This window comes from Meleagris gallopavo, chromosome 30, assembly GCF_905368555.1.
Source record: "Meleagris gallopavo chromosome 30, MGAL_WU_HG_1.1, whole genome shotgun sequence".
Lineage (NCBI taxonomy): Eukaryota > Metazoa > Chordata > Aves > Galliformes > Phasianidae > Meleagris > Meleagris gallopavo.
Genome location: NC_139433.1, coordinates 935,983 through 957,759, shown reverse-complemented (window position 1 = coordinate 957,759; position 21,777 = coordinate 935,983). Strand labels below are relative to the sequence as shown.

The following is a 21,777-nucleotide window of genomic DNA, read 5'->3' as shown; positions in this document are numbered from 1 at the left end:
TTGTTGGCCGAGGGGTGCCCGGGCGTCGCGGCGGGGTCGGCGCCAACCTCTGCCATTATGTCATGCGAAAGGCGCAGCCCCCATTCAGCGCGTCCCGTCCCCCGGATCAAACCCCATTACTTCCACAGCCGTTGCTTCATTATCTCCCGCGCCGAGCACGCCTCTGCCCATGGCCCATTAGCTGGGCTGGGGGGCCGGGGGAGCATCGATTATGCGTTTAATGGGTTGTTAAAGGTTTAATTATCGCTAACGAAGCAGATGAGCAGCAGCAGCCGGGGGACTGGGACGAGGAGCCAGGTCCCCACGGGGTCAGCGCGCGGCCTGGACGGTGTCAGCGCGAGACCCCAATGCCACCGCGGCCACGAGTGCAGCTCTGCCCCATGTTTGGCCCTGGCCGACCCCACCTGCCCCGAAACATTCCATGTTTTGAACCCTGCAGCCCCCACGTGTGCCATCATCCCCTTGCTGCCCCAACTTTGCCAACCACACGCCATCCCCAGCGCCATCGTGGGGCATCTCACCGCCGCCGCCTTTCCGTCCCCGCTCCTATCGGGACCCCGCTGGCCCCATTGGGGCTGAGCCCCCCCCCTTCTGCCCAGCAATTACGGCAGCTTTGTGCCACTGGCACCGCTGGAGAGCAATTAGGGCCGGAGTGACGGCGGAGCAGATTCCCCCTGACAAGCAGGCGGGACGCGGGCTGGGATTCGGTCACCCATGTGTGGGGACGGCAGCGTTTCCCTGCAGATGCAGAGCGTGGGTGATGTTAAAGTGGATTTCCCCATCGCCGCGCAGAGCACCGCAGCCCACTCTTCTCCTTACCAACCGCACACCCATCTCCCACGCAGCACCGCACGCGGCTGAAAAAACAACACCCACCCCCTGGTTGTTCCCTACGAAACTAGAGCGTTTCTGTTTGTGCATAAAAAAAGAAAAAAAAAAAAATTCTTGATGATGGTAATAATAATAAAGGGGTGAGGGGGCTTCCCCGGGTCCTGTGCGGCCGCACCGGGGCGGCTGCTGGGTGCCCCCGCGCCGCTGTCCGTGATGCTGCATCCGGGGGGGTCACCTCCCTGCTCTGGTCCTGCCGAGCACCCCGTCGGGGTAGGGAGCAGTGGGGAGCGTTCATCAAATGGGCTGCCAGGTCTTGTCGATGGTCTGAATGTGCTCCTTGGCTTTCATGCGGAGCGAGGCGATGCTGGAGCTCCTCTGGTCGACGTCCTCCAGTGGGAACTTGTCCACAAAGGGGGTGCTGCACTGGTAGGGCGCGGGGGCCATGGGCTGCATGCCCTGAGCCATGCCTGGGGGGGTGTTGAGGAAGGAGTGCCCTCCGTAGGGGGGCTGCAGGGCCTGGGGGGCTCCCATGAAGCCGGGGATGCTGTGCACCGGGGTGGCACTGGAGATGGGCGACGTCAGCCACGGGTCGAGCGGGAGGGAGTTGCTCATGGGCCCCACGTTGGCCGTCATGGGCGGCCGGTTGAAGGACAGCATGGGGGTGTCGTGGAGCTTCATGGAGCTGGCCTCCATCTTCTCCTGCCGCCTCCACTTGGCTCGGCGGTTCTGGAACCAGACCTGTCGGGGTACAGTGAAAGTGACCCAGGGGTGTGTGCCCCATGGCTGGATTGTCCCTCACAACATGCTCCTCGGGGGTGCCCCGTGTGTTGTGTCCCCTGTTGGGTGATCCCTGTGCCATGCCCTACGCAAGATGTCCTACACAAGATGCCCCAAGTGCTTTGTCCCATGTAGTGTGCCACTGTAGGGTGTCCCATGTGTTCTATCCCCTGTTGGGTGACCTTCGTGCCATGCCCTATGCAAGATGCCCCATGTGCTTTCTCCCTTTAGGGTGTCCCTTGTAGGGTGTCCCATGTGTTGTGTCCCCTGTTGGGTGATCCCTGTGCCATGCCCTATGCAATATGTCCTATACAAGATGCCCCATGAGCTTTGTCCCATGTAGAGTGTCCCTTGTAGGGTGTCCCACATGTTGTATCCTTTGTAGGGTGACCCCTGTGCCATGTCTCACATAGGATGCCATGTCCTATGTAAGATGTCCCGCGTGGTGTGTCCCATATATGGCACTCCATCTGTTGTGCCCCACATGCGGTGGTGACACAGCGACAGTGGGCATGGGGTGGTGGCTGGACTGGGTGATCTTAGTGGTCTGTCCAACCTTAACAATTCTGAGATTCAGCGACCCACGTAGGGTGACCCGTGTGCCATGTCCTGTGCAAGATGCCCCATCTGCTGTGTCGCATGAAGGATGTTCTATGTGACATGCCCCACGCAGAGTGTCCCATGTGGCATGTCCCCCCCGAGCCGCGTTCTAAGCGGGGTGCCCCACAGGCTGTGCCCCGTGCAAGGTGCCCCATGCAGGGCGCCCCGTTGTGCCGTATCCCACGCGGGGTGCCCCATGCAGGGTGCCCCACACGGGGTGCTCCAGGCGGCGTGCCCCCTGTGCTGTGTCCCTTTGGGGTGTCCTGAGTATGGTGCCCCACGCGCTGTGTCCCCCACGGCTCCAGCGATCCCTGTTCTTTTGTCAATCCTGCTCTATTTGGCTTTCTCTCCTTTTGTTGTGCTTTCAGACCTGGTGACTGGAAAGGCTGTCACTGCCTGTGCTGGCAGCAGGGTCTGCTCCAGGCTGAGCCTCCACGCAGAGCAGGGCTTTGTGCCAAACCGCCCCGTGCCCTGGCTCCAGGAAACCTAAAATCCTGAATCCATGAGAATCTCAGATCTTTCCTGGAACTGAGGAGCTGACAGTGGTGAGGAGCTGCCGTGGGTTGTCACCCTTCCTATGGAACCAGGGCAAGATGCAGCCCCATGCACCTACGCTGAGCTTGTGCCTTGGGCAATGGGGAAACGAAGGCGTAGAGCCATCCCTACCTGCACGCGGACCTCAGGCAGGTTGACCTTCATGGCCAGCTCCTCTCGGCTGTACACGTCGGGGTAGTGGGACTTCTCGAAGGCTCGCTCCAGCTCGTGCAGCTGGTAGGTGGTGAAGGTGGTGCGGTTCCGCCGGTGCTTCTTCTTGGGCTGCTCCTCCTCGGCAGCAGCTGGAGGGGTCCCCTCGCCGTCCCCCGGCTTCCGCAGCTCGCCCAGGTCCCCCTCACACTTATTGAGGAACATCTCGGCACCTGCGAGGGGATGGTGGAGTTAGGGGGGGTGTGGGGACAGCAGACCATCCCATGAATTCCATCTGGATGAGCGGATGGACAGGAGATGGGCCATCCCTGTGGCACCTCCGTGGCCATGAAGGTCAACTTTATAGGGCCAGTAGCTCTGAAAACCACTCAGAGCTGACCTGAGCTGGCCAGATCCATTCCCCTCCCCACTCCCACACTCCATCCCTTGAAACTGCCCCACATCGGTGCAGGACCCCACTCCAACCCCTATGGCACGGCCAGAGCATGTGGGATGAGCTGTGTGGGTGCAGAGCCCGGTGTGCAGCATCCACAACACGTGTGCACCATGCAATGTCTGCATTGCAGCACATGCAATGTGTAGGGCACGGTGCGTGCAGTGCATGTGCAGTGTGCATGGCACAAGGAGTGCAGTGCAGTGCATGCACAACCTGCAGGCACAGCGTGTTTCTGTGCAGTGTTTCTGTGCTCAGTGCACACAGTGCCTGCAGTGGGAGTGCCTGCAGTGTGCACCGTGCGTGCAGTCGGCGTGCAGCACGTGCAGTGCACCCAGGGCACCTGCATCCCATGGACATGCACTCTGTTTGCAGCACACTAACGCATGCAGTAAATGCATGGGATCCTCATGCAGTGTGTGCAGAGCGTGCAGCTCTGGGTGACACCTCCCAGCCCCGTGGGCTCTGGTGGGGTGTGGGTGCTGCAGCCTCGGGGTGCAGTGCCCTGATGTCACCGTGCTGGGGTTGGGGGGCACGGGGAGGGTTGGGGACCCTCTCTGCCATCCCACTCACACTCACCCGCTTCTCATTTGCGCAGCTCCACACCTGCAAGGAGAGGGGAGAGGGGTGAGTGGTGTGGGACCCCACAGGGTGAGGGGATGGGGACAAGTGGGGACAGGGAAGGTTGGGGCAGTGGGGTGAGGGTCAGGGCTGTGTATGGGACGGCCCCCAAACCCATCCAGAAGGAAAGGAGGCCCCAAGAAAACAGGAAGAAGAGAGAAACCACCCCATGGGATGGATGTGCTGTGCCCCGCTGCCACCCGCCTCGTCCCCAGCACCGTCACATCGAGTCCCCATGGCATCACAGCCCCACAGCACCACGTCCCCCTACAGCCCTACCGCCCCAGTGGGCACAGCAGGCAGCCCTTCAGCTGCTGAGGCCATCGGTGTCCCCACACCCCGCATGCTGCAGGTGGGCTCTGCACTCCGTGTCCTCCAGGAGCTTTTGGGACAGTGGCTGTCGCTCCCTTTGGGGATCGGAGGGCACCCGGGACGCACAGTGGGGCGGTTTGGGGACACCCACCGTCCTCCCCCACGTCCTCACAGCACAGCACAGCACTGTGCCCAGCCCAGCTCTGCTCTGAGCCTCCTCCCGTGGCACTTTCTCCCAAATTCCCGTAAAACGGCGTTACCTGCTGGGCCCGACGCGGCTTTTCCAGGAGTATTTAACTTTGCCGGTCCCTCCTGGGAACCAAACAAGCGGCTCAACCTCACCAATCTTGCAGCTTGGCAGCCAAAGTTGCCTCTAGTCTTCTTATTTGTCACAGAACCGCCGCGCTAAGGCTCGGGAGAATCTTTATTTAGTGTTGCAGATGTCACCAAGGCCCCGCAGATTGGAAATGAGTCCAAAGGATTAAGACGAGGTTATTAATTGGAGGCCTTCCCCTTTAAGAATGATTGACAGTTACTTTCTGGACAAGTAATTGCTCTAAATGTCCCCCCAGCGCCGGGCGGGCCGGGGGGGCTGCGGGCGCACAAAGCCCCGCGCTGCCTTCCCCGCTCGGATTGTCTCCCCACAAAGGCGTCCTGCTGGAGTTTTCCTTGTAATCCCCTCATTATGGGAGAGGAAAAAGAATTAGAAACACGGGGCGAGGAGAAGAAAGGCGGGGGGGGGTGGAGAGGGGGAGGGAGAGAAACAATTTCCTTCGGCTTTGCCAGCGCCGCGCCGCCGGGAATGGGGCTGTGCTGGGGATGCCATGGGGGCTGCGTCCCCCAGTGGAGGTGATGGGGTGGCCTCGTGGCAGCGTGTGGGGTCCTTTGGGATGCTGAGTGTGTGGGGATGGGTGTGACGTCCGTGGGTGTCACAGCGGGCAGTGGGACCGGCTTGGGGACCATCGATGGGATCAGCTGTGGATGTCACATTGGGCATGGGGACCAGCTATAGAAGTCACACCAGGAATGGGGAATGAGTATGGGGAAAAGTGGTGGGATCAGCTGTGGAAGTCAAACCAGGCATGAGGAGTGAACATGGGGACCAGCTATGGGATCAGCTGTGGATGTCACATGGGGCATGGGGAGTGGGCATGGGGACCAAAGATGGGCCCAGCTGTGGTTGTCACACCAAGCATGGGAAGTGGGTACGGGGTTGAGCAATGGGACAGTCTTTGGATGTCACATCAAGCATGGGAACTAGCAAGGGGTCAGCTATGATGTCACACCAGGCATTAGAAGCAGCCTGGGGACCATCTATGGGATCAGCTGTGGATACCATGCCAGGCATGGGGACCAGTGATGGGACCATCTTTGGATGTCACACCAAGAATGGCAAATAAGCATGGGATGCAGCTATAGGACCAGCTAGGGATGTCACATCAAGCATGGATGTCACACCAGGCATGGGAACAAGCAATGGGATCAGCCGTAGACGTCACACCAGGCGTGGGGAGTGGGCATGGGATGCAGCAATGGGACCACCTGTGGATGTCACACCAAGGATGGGGGCCAGCAGTAGGAACTGGCCATAGGTGTCATGCCGTGTGTGGGGAGTGGGCATAGAGAGCAGTCTCGAGTGTTGGGAGCAGCTTGGGGACCATCTGTGGGATCAGCTGTGGATGTCACACCAGGCACGGGGATCAGCTCAGGACCAACCACAGGTACCAGCTTTGGGAACCAGCTCTGGAACCATCTGTGTGTGTCACGTCAGCCATGGGGCACAGAAAGGAACAGGGGACTAAGAGCAGGGACAAGTGTTGGGCATGGGACAGAGCGTGAGGACACGCCATGGGGCTGTCCATGGGGTCTGGCCATAGGCTGTGGGATGTGGATCCACAGTGCAGGCAGCCCCATGCCTGTAGGGCTGTGGGACAGAAACATTGCCCCACTGGGGGCCAGGAGCATTGCGATGGGGTCTCCTCCAGTCTGGGTGCCGCCCACCTGCTGCCAGGATTCCTGTTTTTGCCCTCCACTCCCTTTTACTTTCCCCAAAAACCCTCTTCCTGTCACCTGCCAACACCACAGCCCTTGGCCACTGTGTCGGCTTCCTCCCACCCCCATCCTCTCCATAGCACAGTTCCCCTTTCAGATGCTGAACGTCATCGCGGGGCTTTTGATCACCCCAGGCACTGTACCGTCCCACGGAAGTGCCACTGCCATGAACACCAGGCGCAGACCCCAGAGCCACTGCGTGTCACTGCTGGTAGTGCTGCACTGTGACCCTTCATCCCCCTGCGCTGTTGTAGGGTGGTGGGGACATTCCTAGGCTGGGATCCTGGATCCCAATGGGATGGATCCCAATTAAATGGATCCCAATGAGCACCTTGTGCAAGCGCCGCCACAATGGCAGTGAGAAGACCCCGATATCCCCTGCTCCGCTGACTTCCCAGCAGCACCACGAGGACACAGCGTGCAGAGCTGCCCCAGGAAGACCCCCCCCACCCCCGAGCTTCATGCAGACATCAAGAGCTCCAAAGTGGCCCAGAGCGCACAGATCCCCCCCAAAACCGTCGTGTCCCCACCAGGACCACCCGTGGGTTGGTTTTCGGCGCGGGCGCAGCCGCCCCAGCTGCCCGGATTTGGATTTACCCACCAGGGCCGTGTGTGCGGAGCCGGCCCCGCTAAACCGCCTTAAGGTGTTGGCTCACACGGGCGGGGGAGGCCAGCAGGCTGATTTGACAAATGATTATAATTGCCTTTTAGGAGCAGATAGCAAATTGATTTGCTTCCTCGTCCAAGGCCCGTAATCGCTTCATCACTTTAAAATATTAATGCTATACTTCTTTGCTAGTTTCCCAATTACCCTAATTGAAGGCAAATTGGTTAAGAAGGTGCAATGCAGAGTATCAGGGGGTTTAGTTCACTCAAATGACAGTTTTAAACCTCCCTAATCCTATTAGCGGGCAAAGCTGCTAACGCTTAGAGACGCTGCGTCAGCTTACCGGGGCGGTGGGGCCGGGGCGGGGGTCGGGGCCGGGGGCCGCTGGCCGCACGTGACCAGCTCTGCCAGGGATTTGTCACTTTTTTAGTTCATTAAGAGGCCCGGGGCGGGCGGGCGGGTGGCAGGGGTGACCCCAAAAGGGTGAGGAGGCACAGGTGGCAATGTGGGCGCGGCGGGGGGGCAGGGCGATTAGCTGGGGAGACCTGGTAGAGGGTCCTGACCCGGATCCCAGCTGGTGCCGGGCGCCCTGTGGGGAGCATGGGGAGATGGGGACCTGAGTGCTGCCATCCCAGCACCCGGTCATGGGGGATGGCGGGGATGTGGGGTGGGACTGGGCAGCCCCACGAAGGGGCCAGGGGGCGTACAGCCGTGTCCTGTTCAGCTCAGGTTGATTTTGTGTCCAAATGAGAGAAGTTCTGCACGAGCTGCACGGCAGGGGTGGTGGGGGTGGTGGGGATTTTGGAGCCACAGCACCAGGCCTGGGGGCTTCGGCAGACGCTGCTACAGCAGCACACGGGGGTCAGGGACCCACACCCCACAACCCTGTTTGCTGTGCTGGGGCAGCTGAGAGCTGCGGTGCAACTTCCAACCCAGCAGTGCTGGGTTCCGCCCCACTGCCATGGGCACAGTGCCCCACAGGCTCCATACACTCCTCAGGCCCCACGCACCCCCCACATCCCACATGCCCTGCAGGCCCCACAGACCCCACAAAACCCACAAGACCCACAGAACCTTCAGGCCCCATAAGCCCAGAGAACCCACAGGCCTCACAGAACCCACAGAAGCCACAGGCCCTGCAGGCCCCACAGGCCCTAGAGAACACATAGGCCCCACAGGCTCCACAGAACCCACAGGTCCCACATGCCCTGCAGGCCCCACAGGCCCCACAGAAGCCATAGGCCCCACAGGCCCTGCAGGCCTCACAGGTCCCACGGAACCCACATGCGCTGTAGGCCCAACAGGCCCTGCAGGCCCCATATGCCCTGTAGGCCCCACAGAACCCACAGGCCCTGCAGACCCCACAGACCTTGCAGGCCCACAGATCCCCCAGGCCCCGCAGGCCCTGCAGGCCTTTCTGGAGCAGATGGCCCTGGTGTGGGGAGCCCGGGGGCGGCTGAGCATGGCCCTCCTTTCATGTGAACACAGCGTGAGTCCGGCCCGGCTCTGTCGGGCGGTGGCGTTCAGGGCCAGCCCTGGCGGTGCATTTTACACGGGTTCAGTGAGCTTAGTCCCTGGGGACAGGCGATTCAGGCAGATTAGACCTCCCTAAAATAGGCAGGTATTAGTGATCTCAGCAGCCTGCAGCCTTCCGGCAGTCGCCCGCGCAGCGGCGTTTAAGCCCACGGTGCTGCTGAGCCTGCAGCGGGGGGAGGGGGCACAGTGGGGACCCCCAGGTGGGGGCGTTCCCCCCTTGTGGAGCCTGTGGGGTCCAGGCATGGGTTGGGGTGGTGAGACTGTGGGCGTGGGGCAGTGTGTGGGGTGGGGAAAGCCTACAGTGCAACCCAGCTCTGGGGTGTTGGCACTGCATGGGATGGGGATGGTGCAGGCGGTGCTGTGTGGTATGGTGGCATCATGCAGCAGCACGAACACGAGACTGATCCCACAAAATGACACTTTTATTGATCCGAACAGCTAAGGAGATTCCAGAGGTGGGGGTGGGAGTGCTGGGACTGCTGCCTGGCTGGACTTGGGGTGGCACCAGGGGACGCCGTGGGGATGGGATCGGGTGGAAAGGACCCCAGCGTTTCTGCCCCGAGCCCCCAGAAACCCCAGGGAATGGTTTAGGCAAGGACAACTGACCTCCAGCACAGGCATAGGGCCCCCCAGCCTGGCATACTGCACCCACAACATCCACAACCCACCCGCTCCCAGGGCTCTGACCCTGCTGGTGCTGCCCAGCACTACATCAGGGAGCACTTCTCCTTCACTTCATCCACAGTGCCCAGCGCACGGCCCCTCAGTGCCACCAGATCCACGTCCTGCAGCTTGGTCAGGAATGCGAAGGTGCCCTCTTCCTCCTCCTCCTCCTCCTCACCACGCACCATGGCAGCCAGCTCCTGTGGCAACTCCACTGCACCGCCCACCACGTGCAGCTGGGCATCGTCCCGCTCATCCTGTGTGGGTGGGAGATGGCACCGGTGCTGCAATGGACCCCCAGCAGCCTGGGGAGGGAGCGGGAGCAGCGGGCTCCTTTGGGACACCCGTGGATGGGGAGGTCTGAGGGCCCAGCTGCTGCCCAGCCCCATACTGGGACTGCTGGACAGATGCGTGCGCGGGTGGACAGGATGGATGGAGACAGCAGCCGTTTGCTGCCCTCTTCAGGAATCGCTTCCCATCCTATGGGACTGGGGAGGGGGAGGATGGCTGCCACCCAGCTCGGGGGTATTGGGGGCTCAGGGATCAGGGTACTCCTGTGTGTCCGTACCTGGGCAAGGTGATACTTGTCCCGCAGGTGCATGCGCACAGTTGCCCGTTCTGCCTTCTTGTGCGCAAAGGTTTTGTCCCGCTCGATCCTGTGTGATGGGTGACGTGTTGTCACCTCTGCCCCAGCTGAATCCCCACATTGCCCCCCAGCCTGGCGTATCTCCACCCATCCAAGGATCTAAAGGTGCAGTGGTCCATGTGAGACTGCAACTGGGGGTCCCAGGCCAGGGTCTGTGTCCCGCCCCCTACCCAGTGGTGACAGCTGTAGTGGGAGGACTCGCTCCTCCCACAGCCTTTCACCACCCTGACACCATCCCCAAATCACCCAGATCTGGTGGTGGTACCTGAGTGCAGCCCAGTCCTGTCCCCATCTTCCCTCACATCTGTGGGCCCTGGCGTGAGGGTGGCACTTGGCATCTCCCTCTCCCTTGTCATCTGCAGAATGCTGAGTCCCTGCACCAGCACCTATGGGGACCTTCTGCACCATGGGGACATCCCACACCATGGGGACCCCCTGGACTATAAGGATATCTTGCACATGGGGACATCCCATGCCATGGGGACCTCATGCACCACTGGGACCTCTCACTATTGGAACATTTCATACCATGAGGACATCCTGCACCGTAGAGACCTCCCTCACCGTGGGACCTCCTGCACCATGGGGACATCCCACACCATGGACACCTCCTGCACTTTATGGACCTACTCTGCTCCAACCCTCAGCCTCCCTGTCCATGTCCCACACATACAGGGGACAAGTGATGCCCCGCTCCCACTGCATGGGGACCCTGCAGCCCCAACCAAGCCTTACTTCTCCTCCAGCAGCTGCCGCTGGTACTCCTCGAACTCCTCGCGGGACATGCCGTGGGGCAGGGCAGCCGCCTTGCCATCCTTGGGGGGTGCCTTGGGCTCCTCCTCACCCCCCCGCAGGTTCCTCAGAGCGGCCGTGAAGAAGGCAGCCATGGGTGGGTGGATATTGTGCCCGCGCCCCACTGTGCCCAGCACTGGGTCCGGCGCCTGCAAGGTCAGCAGGACCCGGGATAAGGGCTGGATTATGGCATTAGGAGGGGAAGGCACCGCCACTGGGGTGGGAAGACCTTCTTGTGCAGCACCCAAGGGTGCTGTGGACCTGGACTCGGTGGAAATAACCCATTGCCTGGGCCTTGATGGAGGGGCACAGTGGGTACCCAAAGCCGCTTTCTGTGGTGGGGCGAGAGGTGCAGAAAGTGGGCATGGGGGAGATGTGAGAGCATGAGCCAAAAAAATCAACCCAGGGTCAAAGGACTGGAAGGGAGACAAGGAATGGGGTGGGTGCGCACACACGCACACCCCACGCTCCTGTTAATCCCTGCTCCGCTGAGATATTGAGATTGCTTGTGAGCCAGTGCCTGGGGCTGCCCCTGCCCTGCTCCCATAATCTATATGCGATTCCCATACAGGCTCTGATTAAAAGAATAATCCCTGGCTCTGCGCACAGACCTGAGCAGAGTGGGGCTGGGCTGTGCATGGGGGGCTGAGGGAGCTGGGGCTCCCACCCCTCCTCTGTGCTCACCCCAAACAAGGGATAGCCCTAATGTGAGTCTGGAGACTTAAAGACACTGCCCAACTAATTTCTGTGGTTTAATCAAGAGGCCCAAATCTGTGTGGCTGAGCTGAATGCGGTTGGTGTATCCATGCAGCGCCAGCATGGGGCTGTGCCAGCAATGGGGTGTTGTCTTCCATAAGGATGGGACATCCCGTGTTGTTCCCATTACTGGGAAAGAAGAGGGGGCTCAGAAGGACCTCGTGCTCCTGGTGTCCCCAGGCATGGCTGGGCAAAGGTCCCCACAGGGACAGAGGGATTCGTTCTGTCCACTGCATCCTCTTGGGAGATGGAGGGAGGACACTGCATCCTCTGTGTGCATGCAGGGGAGGAGGCACCCTGCAGAGCCACTGCCCCATCTTCACCAGGAGGGAGCAGCCTCCAGGCTGCCCGTTTTCACACTGCTCCCCAACTTGGGGGCTTCTCCTGTGGGTCCTGGCTGCTCCTTGGGTGTGGAGCGTAGGTTAAACGTCCTTCAGGTGCTTCAGCTCTTTCTGCAGCTTCTCTGTGAGCTTCTTGAAGGACGGCCGCTTGCCCGGCTCCATCTCCCAGCAGCTCCTCATCAGTGCATACACGGTGGGCGGGCAGCCCTCGGGGGGCTCCATGCGGTACCCCTGCTCCAGCTGCTCTGTCACCTCCTTCAGGCTCTGCGGGTGGAGCAGGGAGCTGGGATCCCCCCACCGGGGGCATCAGGGACGTCCCCATCCCCTGCAACCCATCAGGATGTGAACCCCTGCACTCACCAGCTTGGGGTAGGGCGCTCGGCCAAAGGAGAACACCTCCCACAGGAGGATCCCGTAGCTCCACACATCCGATTTGGAGGAGAATTTCTGCCGTGGCACGGGGCGGGAGCTGCAGCCAGCTGGGGAACCATCGCTCCCGGCTGCACCCTCACCTCCCCATGGCAGAGGGACCCCACACCCATCCCATCCCCCCCCATCCTGCAGGAGATGCCCTCACCCTCAGGATGAGGATCAGGACAAAGCCCAGATGTGGGGAGATGGGGAGTCAGCACGGAGCAGAGATGGGTTGCTGGGATGGGGTGGGGTGGAGGGATGGGTTGGGGGAGCTGTCCTGGGGTCCCTTTGCTCCATCACTCACGTTGTGCTTCAGAGCCTCGGGAGCCGTCCACTTCACGGGCAGCAGCGTGGTGTCCTCACCGTGGGGGTTGACCCTGGCCAGGCCAAAATCGCTCACTTTGGCCACGTTGTCCTCGGAGATGAGGATGTTGCGGGCGGCCAGGTCCCTGTGCACCAGCTTCTTGGACTCCAGGTAGTCCATGCCCTGGGCCACGTCCCTGAGGTGGTGGGGCAGCATCACCGTGTGTCCCCCTGCCCTGGTGTCACCTATCACCCTGTTCAGGTGTCACCTATCCCCCGTCCCGGTGTCACCGTGTCTCAGGGAGGTCCCCAGCGATGAGGGCGATGGGAGGAAGACTCACAGAGAGAACTGCAGGAGTTGTGGCAGTGGGACGAGCGCGCGGCCCCGCGTGCGCAGGAAGTTGACCAGGTTGCCCTGAGGGATGAGAGCCGTGTGAGGAGCATTGGGATGGGGCTCCCAGAATCCACCCAACCCAGCCTCAAACTGTAGGTTTTATCTGAAAATGGAGCCGCAATCGGCCCTATCATCCAAGCCCCGGCCACCCTCACCTTGCTCATGAACTCCATGACGATGTAGAGGCCGTTGTGCAGGATGACACCGAGCAGACGCACCAGGTTCTTGTGTCGGACCTTCCTGAAGTGAGGGACCATGGTCAGGGGTACCCTCAACACCATGGGATGGGGTCTGTCCGTACCCCTGTGCCCCCCACTCACGTCATGGCGGCGGTCTCGGCGAGGAAGGCCTGGGCGGTCACATCACACTTGATGTTCTTCACAGCCACCTTCTGCCCCATGTACTCGCCCTGCAGGACATCTGGTGGGGGATGCAAGGCATCAGGCATGGGGACACCCCGCAGAGCAGCAGGGATGGCACCCAGGAAAGTCATCTGGCGATGCTCTCCAGGGACATCTGGCTGAAGACCTCTGGTCCCATCTCACCTCCAAACTCGCCTTGCCCGATGCGTTCTCCTAGCGTGAGGTGCTGCAGGTTGAGCAGCCAACCGGCTGCAACGCACAGGTATGGGTCAGATGGCACCAGAACCACTTCCTCCCCCAGAGCTGGCCCTCACCCCTTCCCACCTTTGGCCAACTCCTCCTCGGCTGACTTCATCCCGCTCTTGGCTTTGGGCTTCACTAGCTTGGTGCAGAGGGCTCCTTGCTGCTCCGTGTAGTGCTGCAGGATGGGGCAGGGGGTGAGGAGTGGGGAAATGGCCATGGGGTGCTCTGCAGGACCCCAGCACCAAAGCTACCCCGTGCTACCCCCGTATCAGGTGCACAGAGCCCATCCTACACAGTGGGAAATCCCAAACCAACATCTCCCTGTGGGGCACAGTCAGGGCACACCGCAATGGAGCAGCCTGTCCCCGGGGTGGGGGACGGGAAGGGGGTGGTTTGCAGCAGAGGCAGAGGTAGAGCTACAGCAGTGGCAGATAAAAGGAGAAAAGGACCATCTGAAAGCAGAAGTTGTGTCTAAACTTGGAAACGATCAGGAAGCATGAACTCCCAGAGGAGAGGCATAGAGTGGTTGTGGGTCAGGGTAGAGAAAGAGCTGGAGGAAGAGCTTTCTGGAAGCAGGAGAGCCAGTGTTATATTTGGCAGCAAGCAGTGCACAGTGGGCGCACCCACGGCTCCCCAAACCTAGCGAACATCATGGGATGGAGAATGGCAGCAAATAACAAAACCCACCCACAGCTGTGGTGAAGCCCCAGGGGCCACAGGATGAGGTGGCCATGATGTCACACCGCCCACCGCTGACACATGGGGTCAGGATCACCTCGTATTTCTCCATCACTGTGTGCCAAACTGGAGTGACCCCAAAGTCCTGCAGAAGGGGGGCTCTCACCTCGATCATGTCGATGAGGTTGCAGAAGTACTGCTCGCTGTCGATGCTCAGCGTGTTCTCCTGGTGCAGCACACGGTAGTGGATCACCTCCTTCCCAAAGCTCACACACAGCACGTAGTCACCGGGGTGCCGGACCGACTCACGCACCAGGAACAGCCCGTCCTCGGGGGGCTGCAGCTCCTGCACCGCCTCTACCCCCGAGATCTTCCCGTGGAACCAGCTGGGAAGAGGGGTGTGGGGATGGGGGGTGTGTGGGGCGAAGGGATGCAGGAATATGGGGTGTGGGGATAGGGGTGAGGGGTGAGAAAATGTGGAGATGGGGGCTGTGGGGTGAGGGGTGTGGGAATGTGGGGATAGGAGTGAGGGGATGTGGGGCTGGGGATCTCTCTCAGCACCAGCAGCAAGGCAGTAGGAGCACACACCACACAGAGGCCACGCAGACCCCACAGCAGCCCTTTCCCCACTGGGGCTGTCCCAGATGGTTGGGCATAACGGTGGTTTTCAAAGCCAACAAATCCCTCGGTGACCCGGGCTCTTGGCTGCTCTGCCCTCAGCAGCCCCTCCAGACTTGGGGGGGGAAATGTGTGGGTCACCCCTGCAGCTGCTGGGACCCCACAGTACTCACGGCATGAGGCTGAGCCTGTGGTCAGCACGGATGGCCCCGCGCTCCCGCAGCGCTCCGGCTGCCAGCAGCCCCTCCTGCCCACTCTCGTTGTGCCGCGCACGGAACCAATTCCTGCCCTGCAGATGGGATGGTCTCAGAAAGGGGACACCCCACCACGAAGGGGGTCCTGGACCCGGTGGCACTGCCAACCCTGCGGCCCCAGCGGTCACCTCCACGGCCTCGATGATGGTGACCACATCTCCCTTACGGAAGGCCAGCTCGCCAGCCTTGGGCTTGGTGTGGTCATGCTTGGTGACGCACTGCGTCCCCGCAGGCCAATGTTTCTGCAGGAAGAAGGCAGTGTCACCGGGATGCTCAGCCCCGAGGTCAGCCCCAGCTGGAAGGACCACATGGTGACATGGGACGGGGACAACATCCCGGTGGGATGGGATGCCCCAGTGTCACATCCCTGTGCTGGTGCAGTGCAGGAGAGGACAGTGAGCCCCACTCACCCTGGACATGATTGGCTGTCAGCGCATCAGGGACTGCTGTCTGCTCCTGATGTCACCTGCAGAGAAGAAACCAAATGGGGCCACAAAGAAATGAGGCTGAGCCAAAGCCCTGGCCTCATCCCCACCCCCTCCACCGAGCACAGCAGTGCCCCAGTGCCACATGAGGCCGTCGCAGCGCCGTGTGGTTTTGGCAGGAACTCGCTTTCTCATCTCCTGTCTGTAGCTCACAGCTGCTGGGGCCACGAGATGTGAGGCTGGGAGAGGCACGGGGTGATGGGCTGCAATGCCAGCAGTGAGGGACTGACTGCCCCTGCGGGGTCACCGCCAGGCATCTCACATCTGCAAGGTCCCCGTTCTTCCCTGCTGTCCCATCACAGCCCGCAGTGCCCACCCAGGCACTGTGCCTGGTCCATGGAGCAGCGACACACAGCACCTTCACCCTGCAAGGAAAGCCGGTCCTGGACGGAGCTCCACGCCTTGGAACGCCGCTGACACTCCTTGCTCCGTTCCTCTTTCTGCAGGTGAGTCACCATCACTCCTCTGCGTCACCGCACTGAGCCCCGTGACAACGAGCAGATGAGGACCGGTGCACCGGGCATGGGACAGCACTCAGCTGTGAATCACACTCCTGTGGGTGCAACTCAGACCTCGTCCTAAAGATTATTCCTGGGGACGCTCAGCCCATGGAGCTCCCACTGCCCTGAAGATTGTTCCTGGGGAAGTTTAGCCCATGGAGATCCCACTGTCCTAAAATCTGTTCTTGGGGACACAGCCCATGAAAGTCCCTGCACCATGAGCATGATGAGTGGGAAGAAAAGTGAGAAGAACACACCGGACAGATTGATGGCACAGAGCCCCAGCATTTCACTTTCCCACCACCCCCTGCAGTACGGTGGGCACAGGTTGCTGGTGATCCTGGTGACCGCAGTGCTCTTCCCAACCTCAGTCATTCTATGGTGCTACGAAGGGTCAGTGGGGACAAGTGGTGGATGTTTGTCGCAAACAGGCGACGCCAGGCTGGTCTCCCCACTGAACACAGTGCCTTCACCCCACATCCATCTCACCCACATCCATCTCACCCACATCCACCCCAGCCCTCTCACTTACCCCTGGCTGTGTCCATACGGGGCTGTGATGCTTTGGGGCTGTGAAGCTACGGGGCCACTCAACCACACTCCAACCACTGAACTCCTGGACAAGCGACTCCTCCCGCACGGAGCAGCGCTGTGTTATTTCCAAAGGGCGCAGGCAGAGCCACGGTGTTATTTCCTCATTTCTCTTCTGGTTACGGAGATGCAACGTCCCAGAGGTCCTAGTGCCCGCCTGCCATCAATCATTAATCAGAGCTGGCTTCGTAGTTAATGACACTCGAAGCGACTTTTGCCCTTTAACAGCACAGGGAAACACCCGTCCAGGAGCCATCGCCGAGCGCTGTTATCGCTGACCTCCAGACACAGCGGGGAGGAAGCAGTTCCTCCACGGTTGGTCAGTGCTGAAAGGAAAAGTGAAAGTGGAGACCATGGGATCACACTTTGATACTTCAAATTTTCATAGCAACATGGGAAAGAAAGAGAGAAAGAAAGAGAGAAAGAGAGAAAGAGAGAAAGAGAGAAAGAGAGAAAGAGAGAAAGAAAGAAAGAAAGAAAGAAAGAAAGAAAGAAAGAAAGAAAGAAAGAAAGAAAGAAAGAAAGAAAGAAAGAAAGAAAGAAAGAAAGAAAGAAAGAAAGAAAGAAAGAAGAGAAAGAAGAGAAAGAAGAGAAAGGAAAGAGAAGGAAGGAAGGAAGGAAGGAAGGAAGGAAGGAAGGAAGGAAGGAGAAGGAAGAAGGAAGGAAGGAAGGAAGGAAAACATGCCGTTTGGGGCAAAAATGCTTCTTTTGAGGGATTTTGTAGTATTATTATTTGGTTTTCAATTTTTAGGAGCTCTAAAAGCATCAGCAGCTCAAGGAATGTAGAAGAGAGAAATACGGAGGTGAAAGGGATGGGGTTGGGGTTAGTGTTGGAGTTGGGTTGGAATAAGAGTTGGAGTTGGGTTAAGGGTTGGGTTGGGGTTGGGTGAGTGTTGGGGTTGGGTAGGGGTGAGGATTGGGATTGGGTTGGGTTGGCTTGGAGTTGAGAGTGGGGTTGTTTTGGGTTTGGGAGTAGAGATGGTTTGAGGGTGGGTTGGAGTGGGATTGGGGCTGCGACTGGGATTGGTGTTGGACTGGTGTTGAGGTTGGGTTGGATTGGCATCAGGGTTGGGTTTGGGTTGGTTCAGGATTGGGTTTGGGGTTGGGATTGGGGTTATAATTGTGGTTGAGGTTAGGTTGGGGTGAGGGATGCAATGAAACAGCATGACCAGGCAAATTCTAAGAAATTTTAATGCAGAAGTAATTCTGTGTAATCCTCACTGTGTACCAAACAGCAGTGAAGCAGAGCTGCACGCTGCACCGTGAGGCGTCAGACATGAAATCCTGTGGTTTTCTTCACATGGAATAAAGCTGGGAAGGGATGCAGTGGGGACACGTGTTGGGGCTGGGGTTAGAGATGTACGGAAAGGGAACAGCTCAGAAATCTGCATGTGCTCTGAGAACACCGCGTGTGAGTGCTCAGGGCTTGAAGTGCATCTGACCCTAATGCTAACCCTAACCCCTAACCCCGACCCCAACACAACCCCAAAACAACTCCAACTCCAACCCCAACACAATCCCAATCCCCACCGTAATTCTTAACCCCAGACACAAACCTGTCCCCAACCCAGACTCCAACCCCAACCCCAATGTCAACACTGTCTCCAACCCAACTCCATCCCCAACTCTAACCCAACTCCAAAACCAACCCCAAACCTCACCCCAAGACTAATTCTAACCCCAACACCAACCCCTTCCTATCCCCAATCCTAACTCTAACCCCACCCCCAACCTCAAACTCAAATCCAAAGCAGACTCCAACCCAAATCCCAATGTCAACCCTGTTCCCAACCCCATCCCCGTTTCTAATCTCAACCACAATCCCAATCCAACCGTCACCTCAACCCTAACTCTAATCCCAACCCCAACCCCAACCCCATTTCCAACCCTAACCCTAACCACAACCACATCCCCAAACCCAACCCAACCCCAAGCAAAACCACAATCCCAATCTCAACCCAGGCTCCAACCCAAATCCCAATGACAACCCCATCCTCAAACCCAACCCAACCCCAACCCCAACCTCAACCCCATCCTCAACTCTAAGCTAACCCCAAACCCAATCCCAACCCCAACAACAACTCTAACCCTCATCCCAATCCCAACCCTGACCCATCCCCAACTGGGATTTGGGGGAATGGGAAGGAATGGGATTGGAGGGAACTGGGAAATTATGGGGAATAGGGGGGAATAGGTGGGAATTAGGGGGAATTATGGGGAGTTGGGGGATTGAGGGAATTATGGGGATTGGGATTGGGGAAATAAGGGGGAGTTAGTGGGAATTGGGGGTAATTGGTGGTAATTATGGGGGTAATTGGGGAGAATAAGGAATGATTAGTAGGAATTGGGGGTAATTAGCGGGAATTGGTGGTAATTAATGGGATTTTGCGGGGTAGTTAGTGTAAATAGAGGGTAATTGGGTGTAATTGTCGGGAATTGGGGATCAATTAGTGGGATTTTGTGGGAATTGGGGATAATTAGCAGGAATCAGGTGATTAGGGTGAATTAGGGGTAAGTAGTTGGAATTGGGTAATTAGTGGTAATTGAGGGTATTTAAGGATAATTATGGAGAATTAGTGGGAATTGAGGGTGTAATTAGTGGGAATCAGTGGTAATTGGAGATAATTGGTGAGAATAAGTGGGAATGGTGGTGGTAATTAGTGAGGAGTATAGGTAATTTTGGGATAATTAGTAAGAATTGAGAGATAATTAGTGGGAATTAGTGCTAATTAGGGGGGTAAGAATGGGGGAATTAATGGGATTTAGTGGGAATTGGGGGTAATTAGTGGGGATCAATGACAATTGGGGGTGATTGGGAGTAATTAGAGGCAATTAATTGGTAACTGCGTAACTAATGGTAATTGATTTGTAATTAGTGGTAATGGGGTAATAGTGGGTAATTTTAGCGTAATTATGGGGTAATTAGGGTTAAATGGTGGGAAGTAACGGATAATTAGTAGTAATTGTGGGTAATTGGTCAGGGAAGTATTGGGGAATTAGTGAAACTTTGGGTAACTATTGGTAATTAGTGTCATTTTGTGGTAAATAATAGCTAATCAGTGATAATTAATGAGCAATCAGTTGATGAGGTTGGGGTGAAGGAGAGGATTTGGGGATTTCAGGAATCTGAAGTTCGGCGATTGCTGTGGAGTTGGGATCCCACCATTCAGGGAGTCCGAAATTTGGGGATTTGGGGATTTCTGGGTTTTTGCGATTCTCCAAATTTGGGATTTGGAGATTCTGAAGTTCTGGGACTCTGAGATTCCACAACTCTTTGGTTTTAAGGTTCTGTAATTCAGAGATTTAGGGATTCTGGAAATCTGGAATTCGGTGATTGTGGGATTCTGTGATCCCAGGGCCCCATAATCCCACCACGAGTCCATGATTTCAGGATTCTGCTGTAGGATTCTGAGGATTCTGGGATTTGGAGAATTCTAGGATTATTTTTTTAGGATCTCAGAATTCTGCGTCGTTCCGTGACTTCCATAGTTACTGATTTTCCCATTTCTGACCCCATTTCCAGGTGCTGATGGCCACTGAGCACCCCAAGGGCACGATGGGGCTGAGCGTGGAGTGCAGTGGGGCTGGGACTGGGGAGTAATGACCTTCTGCCCCACGCTTATGGGTCTCAGCACCCATTTATCTGTTCACCCCACACTTATGGGTCCCACCCTACACGTAAGGATCAGCCCTGCACTTATGAGTCCCACTCCACTCATGAGTCATCCCCACACTGACTTTTGGGTCTCAGCCCTATATCTCTCAACTGCCCCACACGCCACCCCCAACCCAGCCCCACACTGTGCCACCACCACTGCTCTTGTGCCACCTGTGTGGGCTCCTATGGGGCCGAGAGCAGCTGCTTCTGGGGCCTGCAACAGGCATGAGGGTGCATTATGGGGCCCATGGGGTGGTTATAGGGTCTATAGTGCGGTTCTGGGGTGGCTAGGGGATTTATGGGGGTGGTTATGGGATCTATGAGGTAATCATAGGGACTATAGGGTCTATAGGGCAGTTATGGGGTGGCTATGGGGTACTCATAGGGGCTATAGGGTGGGTAGGTGGGCTATGGGACAGTTATGGGCTCTACTGGACTGCATTGACCCCAGTCCCACCCCCTGACCCCTTTCTGACCGCACCACCATTCTGGACACGCCCCCTTTGTAGCCCCACCCATTTAAGACCCCGCCCTTTAGGCTCCGCCCCCCTTGAGGCCCCGCCCTCGTGCCATTGCGCCGCGGAGGGCGGGGCCTGCGGGCGGTTGAGGAAAGGAGCGTGGCCTGAGGAGCACTGGGGGCGGAGCTCTGTGGAGGGCGCTGCCAGGGGGCGGGGCCACGTACCTGCCGCTTCCACCTCCCGGGCTGCGATTGGTGCGCTGCATCTGAGGGGGCGGGGCCTGGTAGGGGCAGGGCCTCGAGAACTGGGGCGTGGTTTAAAGGGGCGGGGGTTAATGGGGGCTAAATGGGAGTGGGACTGGAATGGGGGGATATGGGGCACATGGGGTGGGTTGGCAGGGGATCTATGGGTTACTATGGGGCATGCTATGGGGCAAGGTATGTGAGAGAATACATGGTGGGTTATGGGGTGTCTATGGGGCAGGCTACGAGGGGAACATGGGGCGAAGTGTGGGGGCTATGAGGTGGGTTAGGGGTGTTTAATGGGGCAGGATATGAAGTAGTTATGGGGGGTCTATGGGTCAGGAGATGGGGTAGGGTGCGGGGAGCCATGGGGGTATATAAAGTGTCTATGGGGCAGGATATGCAGTGGGCTATGGGTAGGGTTATGGGCAACCTATGGGGGGGTCTGTGGGGCAGGGTGGGGGGTTATGGGGGTTATGTGGAGATGGCTGAGGGGCGGGATGTGGGTCACGTGGGCTATGGGGTTGGTATATAGGGCAGGCTATGGGAGTGGATGGGGGGCATATATGGGACAGGGTATAGGGCCTATGGGGCAGAATACATGGTGGGCTATGGGGGGGGGTCCTATGGGGTAGGGAATGGGAGCATATAGAGCAGGGTGTGTTGTCATACAGGGAGTCTATGGGGCGGCTGTGGGGCAGGGTTTGGGTCTGGTGCACGTGGCTCTGATCTCACAGCTCTTCTGCTCATCACAGCGGTGCACCAACGTGGTTTTTAGTTACATTGCTGAGCTAAGGAATAATCAGATTGCATGTTGTTTGTGAATGGAAAATAACATCAGGTAATGTAGTAATGTTCTCCTGTTACTTTGGGGGAGTTTTGGCCCAAACTTGACTCAGCTCTCC

The 21,777-nt window shown here is 58.3% G+C and overlaps 3 protein-coding genes across 10 annotated transcripts; all 3 read right to left on the bottom strand.

Annotated features, from left to right (window-relative positions):
- Positions 1–1,125: 1,125 nt before the first annotated feature.
- On the bottom strand, positions 1,126–3,117 carry RAX2 (retina and anterior neural fold homeobox 2). The gene is made up of 2 exons (XM_085212058.1): positions 2,875–3,117; positions 1,126–1,569 (listed from the first exon to the last, which is right to left on the bottom strand). Exons 1-2 carry the CDS (start codon positions 3,115–3,117, stop codon positions 1,126–1,128), a joined length of 687 nt encoding a protein of 228 aa, XP_085068184.1.
- Positions 3,118–8,884: 5,767 nt separating this feature from the next.
- On the bottom strand, positions 8,885–10,802 carry LOC100541793 (complexin-3-like). Its single transcript, XM_003213177.5, has 3 exons — positions 10,519–10,802; positions 9,706–9,793; positions 8,885–9,394 (listed from the first exon to the last, which is right to left on the bottom strand). Exons 1-3 carry the CDS (start codon positions 10,668–10,670, stop codon positions 9,182–9,184), a joined length of 453 nt encoding a protein of 150 aa, XP_003213225.1. The 5' UTR covers positions 10,671–10,802; the 3' UTR covers positions 8,885–9,181.
- A 512-nt stretch (positions 10,803–11,314) lies between these two features.
- Positions 11,315–16,815, bottom strand: MATK (megakaryocyte-associated tyrosine kinase). Of its 8 annotated transcripts, XM_085211949.1 has the most exons (14): positions 16,456–16,815; positions 15,782–15,901; positions 15,349–15,404; positions 15,067–15,180; positions 14,858–14,973; positions 14,233–14,452; positions 13,470–13,563; positions 13,329–13,394; positions 13,104–13,203; positions 12,939–13,023; positions 12,731–12,804; positions 12,391–12,586; positions 12,033–12,119; positions 11,315–11,955 (listed from the first exon to the last, which is right to left on the bottom strand). In XM_085211949.1, the coding sequence occupies exons 3-14, from the start codon at positions 15,355–15,357 to the stop codon at positions 11,686–11,688; spliced, it is 1,431 nt and encodes a 476-aa protein (XP_085068075.1). In that variant the 5' UTR covers positions 15,358–15,404; positions 15,782–15,901; positions 16,456–16,815; the 3' UTR covers positions 11,315–11,685. The 8 variants fall into 8 exon arrangements, with proteins under 8 accessions (XP_085068075.1, XP_085068071.1, XP_085068072.1 ...); XM_085211945.1 differs by having other exon boundaries at positions 15,349–15,976; XM_085211946.1 differs by having other exon boundaries at positions 15,349–15,901.
- Positions 16,816–21,777: the final 4,962 nt, after the last annotated feature.

Coding starts and splice junctions, on each gene's coding strand:
- RAX2 (XM_085212058.1), bottom strand. CDS start 3,117: ATGTTCCTCAATAAGTGTGAGGGGGACCTGGGCGAGCTGCGGAAGCCG. Junction 1,570..2,874: donor TGCCTGAGGTCCGCGTGCAG/GTAGGGATGGCT, acceptor GTACCCCGACAG/GTCTGGTTCCAGAACCGCCG.
- LOC100541793 (XM_003213177.5), bottom strand. CDS start 10,670: ATGGCTGCCTTCTTCACGGCCGCTCTGAGGAACCTGCGGGGGGGTGAG. Junction 9,794..10,518: donor CGGCAGCTGCTGGAGGAGAA/GTAAGGCTTGGT, acceptor CCCATCACACAG/GATCGAGCGGGACAAAACCT. Junction 9,395..9,705: donor ACAAGTATCACCTTGCCCAG/GTACGGACACAC, acceptor CCACCCACACAG/GATGAGCGGGACGATGCCCA.
- MATK (XM_085211945.1), bottom strand. Junction 12,805..12,938: donor TCATGGAGTTCATGAGCAAG/GTGAGGGTGGCC, acceptor CTCATCCCTCAG/GGCAACCTGGTCAACTTCCT. Junction 11,956..12,032: donor GAGCGCCCTACCCCAAGCTG/GTGAGTGCAGGG, acceptor GGGGGATCCCAG/CTCCCTGCTCCACCCGCAGA.